The sequence below is a fragment of the Rhinopithecus bieti genome, unplaced genomic scaffold (genome assembly GCF_001698545.2).
Source record: "Rhinopithecus bieti isolate Rb0 unplaced genomic scaffold, ASM169854v2 scaffold_10685, whole genome shotgun sequence".
NCBI classification, from domain to species: Eukaryota; Metazoa; Chordata; class Mammalia; order Primates; family Cercopithecidae; genus Rhinopithecus; species Rhinopithecus bieti.
In genome coordinates, this window is record NW_016806950.1 from 315,866 (window position 1) to 325,939 (window position 10,074).

At 42.4% G+C, this 10,074-nt stretch overlaps 1 protein-coding gene across 1 annotated transcript in view; it reads right to left on the reverse strand.

Moving 5' to 3' along the window:
- The window catches only part of NPEPPS (aminopeptidase puromycin sensitive), a 101,080-nt gene that overhangs the window by 56,547 nt on the left and 34,459 nt on the right, over window positions 1-10,074 (reverse strand). Inside the window, exon 3 of the mRNA XM_017878983.1 lies at window positions 1,365-1,442. Coding sequence (XP_017734472.1) covers window positions 1,365-1,442 — 78 coding nt within the window. The remainder of the gene's footprint in view (window positions 1-1,364; window positions 1,443-10,074) is intronic.

Here is a 10,074-nt window from a genome sequence, read left to right on the forward strand (position 1 = left end):
ACTCCCCCCAGCAATATCAAGGCAGCCATATCATTGGGAATTTTTTAAATTTCAGCTCACATGAGAAGCAAAAATTTCTCATTACTAGGAGGCTCAATATCTTTTCACATGTTTATTAGTCATTTACATTTTTTTCCTTTTGAATTATCTGTTCCTTTTCATTTGTTCATTCATCAGTCTTAGTACTTCACCAATTGATTTGTATATAATTTCTTCCACATACACTAAGCTCAGAAAGTCTATTTCTTTGTGCTTTTACACCTAACAATAGTAACATATCAACGTATCTTTCTTTCTGTGCACTCTGTAACACAATACCTATCTGATCTCTGGTTGTACATTAAAATCATCTGTGACCATGCACTTCAGGGATTTGGATTCAATTAGTAGAAGATGGGGAGCTAGGTAAAGGTATTTTGTTTGTTTGTTTTAGACAGAGTCACACTCTATCACCCAGGCTGGAGTGCACTGGCACAATCTTGGTTCACTGCAACCTCCACCTCCTGGGTTCTGGCGATTTTCCTGCCTCAGCCTTCCGAGTAGCTGGAATTATAGGGATGCATCACCACACCGGGTAATTTTTGTATTTTTTGGTAGAGACGAGGTTTTGCCATGTTGGCCAGGCTGGTCTCTAACTCCTGGCCTCAAGTGATCTGCCCACCTTCACCTCCCAAAGCGCTGGGATTGCAGGTGTGAGCCACCACGCCCGGCCTAGGTAAAGGTATTTTTAAAAAGGTAAAACTGAAAAACAATACATTACATTCTAGAGTAGAATGATCTTCAGTTTTTGTCCTGTTCTTCTTGGCTTGTTTGTTTAAAGAGAATATAGAGTGACAGGAGGTGGAAACCTTGCTTTTCGTAGCCCAACTTCTGTAGAAGGAAATGCTGGTGGCCCAAAAGTTGCAATAAAACTCTTTAAAAAGCTCTTAATATGGCTGGGCGCGGTGGCTCACGCCTGTAATCCCAGCACTTTGGGAGGCCAGGGCGGGCAGACTGCTTGAGATCAGGAGTTCAAGACCAGCCTGGCCAACATGGTGAAACCTTGTCTCTACTAAGAATACAAAAAAATTAGCCAGTGTGGTGGCAGGCGCCTGTAATCCCAGCTACTCAGGAGGCTGAGGCAGGAGAATCGCTCAAACATGGAAGGTAGAGGTTGTAGTGAGCCAAGATCATGCCACTACACTCCAGCCTGGGCAACAGAGTGAGACTCTGTCAAAAAAAAAAAAAAAAAAAAAAAAAAAAAGCTCTTAATACTTTATCTGTTAATAACAATGAGGGAAAAAATGGCATGCAATAAATTTCTCTGGAAGAAGTCAGATGTCACTGTATTTGTCATGAGATTTTACAAAAGCCATGTCTCTCACCTGTTTGCAGAGTACTAGGGAAAGACAAGGTGACTTTTTCATCCTCATTCTGATAGTTAAATCCTGTAGCATGTATTTCTGGAATAAGAAAAAAAAAATTACTTCACAATTCTGACTGGCCTGACAAGAAGAAATAAAGACTGCAACACTTTCAAAAGCAAAATCTCTACAAAAACTAAATATTCTTAATTTGGTGAATTAAGTTCCTATTAGCAAGAGTTTCATTTCAAATTAGCCTATTCTAGGCTACATTACCTACATTAAATATGCTCCTTAAAAATAATTACAAATTCTTTATAAATTCACAAAACATCAGTGATGTACAGGAAACAAGGCTTTATCAATGTGATGCTTTTCTATCAGATTTCTGTGTGACTATAATATTGTGATATTGCAGTCTTACTCATGAACATTTGATACGTGGCAACTTGCCAAGATTTCAGTGTTAAAGATACATCAAGAAAAGGTCTGTTCCCCCAAAGATAAGTAGCAATTCAAACTAAGATATAAATCATACCCACTTCTGGTAAAATTATTGGTTGTGGTTGGGCGCGGTGGCTCACACCTGTAATCCCAGCACTTTGGGAGGCCAAGTCAGGCAGGCCACCTGGGGTCAGGAGTTCAAGACCAGCCTGACCAACACAGAGAAACCCCGTCTCTACTAAAAAATACAAAACTAGCCAGCTGTGGTGGCGCATGCCTGTAATCCCAGCTACTTGGGAGGCTGAGGCAGGAGAATCGCTTGAACCCAGGATGCAGAGGTTGCAGTGAGCCAAGATCGCATCATTGTACTCCAGCCTAAACAACAACAGCAAAACTCCATCTCAAAAAAATATATATTATTTGTTGTTACATGAAAACTGGTGTGCAAATTGAATTAAGGCTTTGACTTACTTTCTGCCAGGAATGAGAGGAGACTGCTTATTTGACTGATACTTCAGGATGCTTAGACATGTTAGAGAAATAACCAAAGAGACCAACTTCCAACTATGTCCTATCCCCATTCCAAATGAAAAGCTGGCCAATCAGGCCAGACACGGTGGCTCACACCTATAATCCCAGCATTTTGGGAGGCCAAGGAGTGTGGATCACCTGAGGTCAGGAGTTCGAGAACAGCCTGGCCAACATGGCAAAACCCCGTTTTTACTAAAAATACAAAACTTAGCCAGGTATGGTGGCAAACGCCTGCAGTCCCAGCTATGTGGGAGGCTGAGGCATGATAATTTAGAATCACTTGAACCCAGGAGGCAGAGGTTGCAGTGAGCCAAGATTGTGCCGCTGCACTCCAGCCTGCGCAACAGAGCAAGACTCTGTCTCAAAAAAAGAAAAAAAAAAAGTATAAGGGAGGATGCAGAAAAGCTGGAGCATATATTGCTAGTGGGAATGTAAAATGGTGCAGCCATTTTTGGAAAACAGTTTGGCAATTCCTCAAAAGGTTAAATATAGAGGTATCATGTGATACAGCAATCCCATTCCTAAGTATATATCCAAGAGAAATGAAAACACATGTCCACATGTTTGTATACAAATGTTCATAGTAGCATTATTTATAATAGCCCCACAATTAAAACAACTCAAATGTCCATCAACAGATGGAACAGATAAAATGTGGTATATCCATACAACTGAATGTTATTTGACAATAAAAAGAAATGAAATAGCTGACACATGCTACAATGTGAATAACCCTGAAAACATTAGACTAAGAAACCAGCCACATATTTGTCCATAACAGGGCAATCTATGGAGGCTGAAAGTAGATTCATGGTTGCCTAGGGCTAGGTGATAGAGGGGAAATAGGGAGGGTACTTTCTTTCTGGAGAGTAAAGAAAGTGTTCTAAAATTGATTCTGATGACGGCTGTATAACTCTGTAAATAGACTAAAAACCACTGAATTGTATGCTTTAAATATTAATAGATGACATGTATGGTATGTGAATTATACATCAATAAAGCTATTATTGAGGCGGGGAGAAGGGAAAGTATTACAGAAAGACAAGGGAGGGGAGGTGGGCATGAGTACCTTATCAGTCACAGGATGATATGGGTAACAATGATTCAGATTACATAACGTTTTACAGGCAAGATGCCCATAATTCTTCTTTTCTTTTATGAATCACCCAAATACAGGATTTCAAATGTTTCTACTGTCACTATGGTTCACACATTTTTATAAAGCCAAAATCTCTACAAAACCAATTAAGAAACTATAATTTCAGATTTTAAAAGGCCTTTAATAAATCCTAGAATCAAATCTTCCTCATTTTATAGATGAAGAAAATGAGACATATAAAGTTAATGGTTTGTCAAATGTTAACTAGCTAGACTACAACTCAGTTTCCTTACTTCTATTGCCAAAATTATTTCTACAGTCGTAAGCTAGCTCCTAAATTTGTTTTGTTTTGTTTTGTTTTTTTGAGACAGGATCTCACTTTGGTTGCCCAGGCTGGAGTACAGTGGCGCTATCTCAACTCACTGCAGCCTTTCTCATCAGGTTTGGGAGATTCTCCCACCTCAGCCTCAGGGGTAGCTGGGACTACAAGCGTGGGGTGCCACTAGGCCTATCTAATTTTTTGTGTTTTTAGTAGACACAGGGTTTCGCCATGTTGCCCAGCCTGGTCTCAAATTCCTGGACTCAAGCAATCTACCCACCTCAGCCTCCCAAAGTGCTGGAATTACAGGGGTGAGCCACAGTGCCTGGTCCAGCTCCTAAATTTGAATAGAAATCAAATTTGACAAGAATCACTTCAATGCTTAAGAATGTTCCTTTCTGGGCTGGGCGCGGTTGCTCATGCCTGTAATCCCAGCACTTTGGGAGGCCGAGGTGGGTGGACCATGCATGCGTGGTGGTGCATGCCTGTTAGCTACTTGGGAGGCTGAGGCAGGAGAATCGCTTGAACCTGGGAGGCGGAGGTTGCAGTGAGCTGAGACTGTGCCACGGCACTCCAGCCTGGGAGACAGAGTGAGACTCCGCATCAAAACAAAAAAAAAAAAAAAAGAAAGAAAATACAGAAAATACCTACAGCTGTTGAATAAAACGTAAACAACCCAATTTAAAATGGCAAGACTTAAACTTCACAAACGAAAATATATAAATGGCAAAAAAAAAAAAAAAAAGCACATATAAAAAGTGTTCAACATCACTAGTCATTAAGGAAAGGCAAATTAAAATCACAATGACATATCACTACACATCCACTATTAAATGACTGACAATAAAAATGTTGCCCAGGGCCAGGCATGGTGGCTCTTGCCTGAAATCCCAGCACTTTGGGAGGCCAAGGCAGGAGGATCGCTTGAGCCTAGCAGTTCAAAACCAGCCAGGGCAACACAGGAAAAATTTTAAAAAATTAGTCAGACATGGTGGCACAAACCTATGATCGCAGCTACTCCAAAGGCAGAGATAAGAGCATTGCTGAAGCCTACGAGTTTGAAGCTAGAGTGAGCCATGATCATGCCACTGCACTCCCATCTAGGTGACAGAGTGAGACCCTGTCTCGAAAGAGAAAAACAAAAAATGTGCAGGGTGTAGCACAATAACTGGAAGTCACGCTGCTGGTGCCTCTTTTACGATTCAAAGACTGCAAGCATTTTCCAACCCCAGGGTTTCTGAATCTGCTTGCAAAGTCTTTCTCCAGATATCTAAACACTTTATGTCATTCAGGCCTCTGCTTAAATCACCTTTTTTTTTTTTTTTTTTTTTTTTTTGGAGACAGGGTCTCACTCTGTTGCCCAACCTGGAGTACAGTGGTACCCTCTCGGCTCACTGCAACCTTGACCTCTCAGGTTCAAGTGTTCCTACCAACCCAGTCTCCCAAATAGCTGGGACTACAGGCTCCCAGCACCACACCCGACTAATTTTTTTATAGACATGGGGTCTCACCATGTTGCCCAGGCTGGCCTCAAACTCCCAAGCTCAAGCGATCATCCTGCCTCAGCCTCCCAAAGTGCAGAGATTACAGGCATGAACCACCACACAAAGCCTCAAATCACTTCTTTTTTTTTTTTTGAGATGGAGTCTCGCTACGTCGCCCAGGCTGGCATGTAGTGGCATGATCTCAGCTCACTGCAACCTCCGTCTCCCAGGTTCAAGCGCTTCTGCTTCAGTCTCCCAAGTACCTGGGACTACAGGCGCATACCACCACGCCTGGCTAATTTTTGTATTTTTAGTAGAGACAGGGTTTCAGCACATTGGCCAGGATGGTCTTGGTCTCTTGACTTCATGATCAGCCCGCCTCGGCCTCCCAAAGTGCTGGGATTACAGGCGTAAGCCACTGCACCCGGCCTCAAATCACTTATTTAAAGATCTGTTCTATCAACTTGAAGAACAATCCTCACTCTATACCCTCTTGTGATTTTACAGCACTTATCACTACTTTATATCACATATTTGCTTGTTGCCTATGTTCTCAAATATCAGAAATGTTGATGCTTGGTTTTGTTCACAGCTCTACTTCCAATGCTAGCGGTTTCTGGCACATAGTGTGTGTTCAGTAAATATCTGTAGAATGAACGAATCATTCAAAAGCAACAGACTAAGTAATTATGTCATGGAGATCATTAATATTACTTATATGAAATATATTAATGAAAAATCACATTGACTAATGTTATGTGAATAGAGACATGGCTAGGGATAAAATTTCCAGTCACAACATAATATATTGATTCAAATAAGGATCCATCTCAAACACCTTAGAAGATAATAATTGCTCTGGAACTGTTAGATTGTTCAAAGAGTAAAAACCCATAAATATTGAAGATGCATATGAGAAGTCTGAAGAGGTTTCACTGGAGAAAAAAGTATTTCTAAATTAATGTTTACATTAATACTAATATGTAATTAGTATATATATTATAGTAATATATAATACTGATATGATGAATATTCACTAATAACTAATACAGTTTGCAATATATTCATATTTGGAAATGTATACATATGTAAATTAAGCATTGTAAATAGACACTTTATATAGTGTATCAGTACAACTTAAACTTGATCAAAAACTTTAAAAAATGGAATATGAGAGAATCTTATAAGATATACATGATTATTCAATTCACTAAGCCTGTTTCCACACCTATAAAATTAAAATCATATCATTACCTAATTCTTTCTTTTTAAAATTGAGATAAAGGTCTCACTATGTTGTGCAGACTGGTCTCAAACTCCTAGGCTCAAGCACTGGCAGTCCTCCTACCTCAGTCTCCTGAGTTGCTGAGATTATAGGAGTATACCATTGTGCCTGGCACCTTTTTTTTTTTTTTTTCTTTTTTTTTTCCTGGGTACCCAAATTTTCTTTATTTCGTAAGGATATTGGCTTTAGAAGCTGGTTAAAACTCAACCACGAACTTAACGTCCGGATAGTTTTGGTACAACTTTATAGAAAAGGTAAAGGAAACCAACATGCCATGCTACTTGTTTGGTGACCAGGGAGTCCACCCCATGGCTATGGGGATAATTAGCCTGAGGCTTTTAGCTTTCATTATTCACTGTCTCCCTTAGGGTGCTGCAATGTGCTCAGCCAAGATATCTCTGCCTAAAGCCAGTTCGGAAAAGAAGTGCTACCCATTCTTGCGGCAAGTTAGATCACTCAAACTGTGGTCACCTCAATTACTTAGCTGGCCCTTTTCACCTGGCTCATTCAGGTAATGTGTTCAATGAAGTCCACACAAAATGGGGGTCATTTCTTGTCCAGTGGCCAGTTTTGTGCAGTTCCGTAGTGGACTGATTCACACTCTTTTTTGGGCGCAATGTACAAGCACGACTCCCACTCGGCCATTCAGCACACGCTCTCCGATCCTAGTTAGTACGTCAAGTACGTCTGGTTTTCTTGATATCCTGAGGAAGATTTGTGGCCCCTCGGTTGTTCTGGAGCTTCATCCAGTTTCTCAGCATGTTCCCTTTCCTCATGAGACTGGTGAAGAAAGTATTTGGCAGAAGGTTCTTCAAGCCACATCATCGCGGCTCAAAGTAGAAGACATGGACAGGGTAAACGTAGGAAGCGTAGGCTTCAGGTTGATCTGGCGTTGATGGCGGCCTCTGAGTCCTGGTGGTAAGTTCTGCGCACTGCGAGGTGGACGGCGTCGTCATGGGCGGAGGCTAAGGACAGGCGGCGGCGGCGGTGGCTGCGCGGCGCTGGAGCGGCGGCGGGGGCCTTGGGGCAGTCCGAGGACGCGGTGAAGAGGTGACGGAGGGCTGGCTATGGGCGGCCGGCCGGGATGGGGGAGGAGCGCCGGGTTCCGTCCAAGCACTGTTGAAGCAAGAAATCCCGACGACTCTCGGCGAAGAACGTCTCGGCACCTGCTTCTTAATTAAAGATTGGGGGCCAGGCACGGTGGCTCACACCTGTAATCCTAGCACTTTGGGAGACCGAGGTGGGAGGATCACTTGAGGTCAGGAGTTTGAGTCCAGTCTGGCCAACATGGTAAAACTAAACATACGAAAATTAGCAGGGCATGGTGGCGTGCGCCTGATCCCAACTGCTTGGTAGGCTGAGGCAGGAGAATCGCTTGAACCTGAGAGGTAGACGTTGCAGTGAGCTGAGATTGCACCATTGCACTCAGTCTGGGCAACAGAGTAAGACTCCGTCTCAAAGAAAAAAAAAATTATATATCTACTCACACACAACACAATTTCTGATTATTGTTAAGAAACACTTTCGGGGCCAGGCGCAGTGGCTCACGCCTGTAATCCCAGCACTTTGGGAGGGTGAGGCAGGTGGATCACAAGGTCAAGAAATTGAGACCATCCTGGCCAACATGGTGAAACCCCATGTCTACTAAAAATACAAAAAATTAGCTGGGTGTGGTGGCACGTGCCTGTAGTCCCAGCTACTCGGGAGGCTGAGGCAGGAGAATGGCGTGAAGCCGGGAGGCGGAGCTTGCAGTGCGCTGAGATCGCGCCACTTTCCTCCAGTCTGGGGGATAGAGCGGGACTCCATTCAAAAAAAAAAAAAAAAAAAAAAAAAAAAAAAAAGAAAAGATTTTTTTTTACAATTAACGAATTTTTTCAATTAACTAAAGTTGGTATTTCACTAGGACGATTTAGCAGATGAAATGTGTTTAAGTTTAAAACACCATTTCTTCCTTATTACAGTTCACTTTTTAAGGTTAGCCCTCTAGAAACACATACATATATATACACACACATACACTCTGCATCAAAAAAGCCTTCCTACATTAATACTTGAGCATGATAACCTTACAATGAAAGGTAAATCATTAGTTGAATCTTGTGGAGAAAATCAAATTGCTTTTCCTCTGCTCTTACACCACAATCATCAACACAGTAGACTTCTGTGACCAAATGTGTGGGGATTTCTCTCCACCAACAAGCAAGCAATCAGTTCTGCAGCAGATAACCACCAGCTGAGCACCTTCTAATCCAATTCAATGTTAATGCTATCTACCTGGAAATAGCATTAGATCCCACAGGCTGAGAGGGCTCAGTCCCACAAGACTGCCCCCACTTCAGACACTAGTTGTAAGGCTAAGGCCTCATCCAGAACTTCTCACCAACCAGCTTCAAGTCAGTGTTCCCATGATCCCCTTCTTAGGTTTGATTAATTTGCTAAAGCAGTGCCCAGAACTCAGGAAAACACGTGTACTGGTTTATTATAAACAATAGTACAAGGAATGCAGATGAAGAGGTGCACAGAACAAGGCATGTGGGAAGGGGTGCAGAGCTCTCATACCCTCCCTGGGTGCACCACTCTCTAGGCCCCTCCGCGTGTTCAGCTATCCGGAAGCTCTCTGTACCCTGTCCAGGACTTCACTGAACAGTCGTGACTGAAGCACGGACAACCATGTAGAAATATGATTGGACAAAAGTAGGATCTAATGCTAACAGACTGAGTGGGGAAACCCAGCAAAGCCTCTCTGTTCAGATTCTTCTTGGCCTCTCTGAGCAACATTCTTTCCTCCCAAGTATGGGACAGGACCCCTTCTGAAATGGGGGTCTTATGACCTCCAATCAGACAAGGTAGATCATATCATTTCTTTGTAGTCAGCTCCAAGACAGAATGTTGGGGGATGATTAGAGTATATTTTTAGTTTATATGGCCTGCTTGGGGAGAAAAAGGAGCAGGCAAAAGGCAGGCAAGAAAAGGTCACAGAGAGATTGCTTTCTGAAGCCTGCTTCTGAGGTCTAAAGTGCCTCAACATTATGACAAAAGACCGTCTTTCACTTTTATTGTTCTGAAGTTGTTCCGAAGACACTTCAAAAACCAAGAATAAAAGGCCAAATATTTCAGTAAAATATGTTTATTGTTTTGGTCACGTAGGAAATAACAGGGACTATGGGTGTTCTATGACAGAAACTGGATGAAAACCAACATATGTATCATAATATCATAACTACCCCCAACCTTTTTTTTTTTTTTGAGACGGGGTCTCACTGCATTGCCTAGGCTGGTCTTGAACTCCTGGGCTCAAGCAATCCTCATGCCTCGGCCTCCCAAAATGCTGAGATTGCAGGCACGAGCCACTGTGCCAGGCCCCCTTTATGTCTATACATGATAAAACTTAATCACATAGAAGGAGGTATAGGGAAAATGAAAAGTACAAGATGGTATTCTCAAGAGGCCACATTAAAAAAGATTGAAATTGGCCGGGCGCGGTGGCTCAAGCCTGTAATCCCAGCACTTTGGGAGGCCGAGACGGGCGGATCACGAGGTCAGGAGATCGAGACCATCCTGGCTAACAT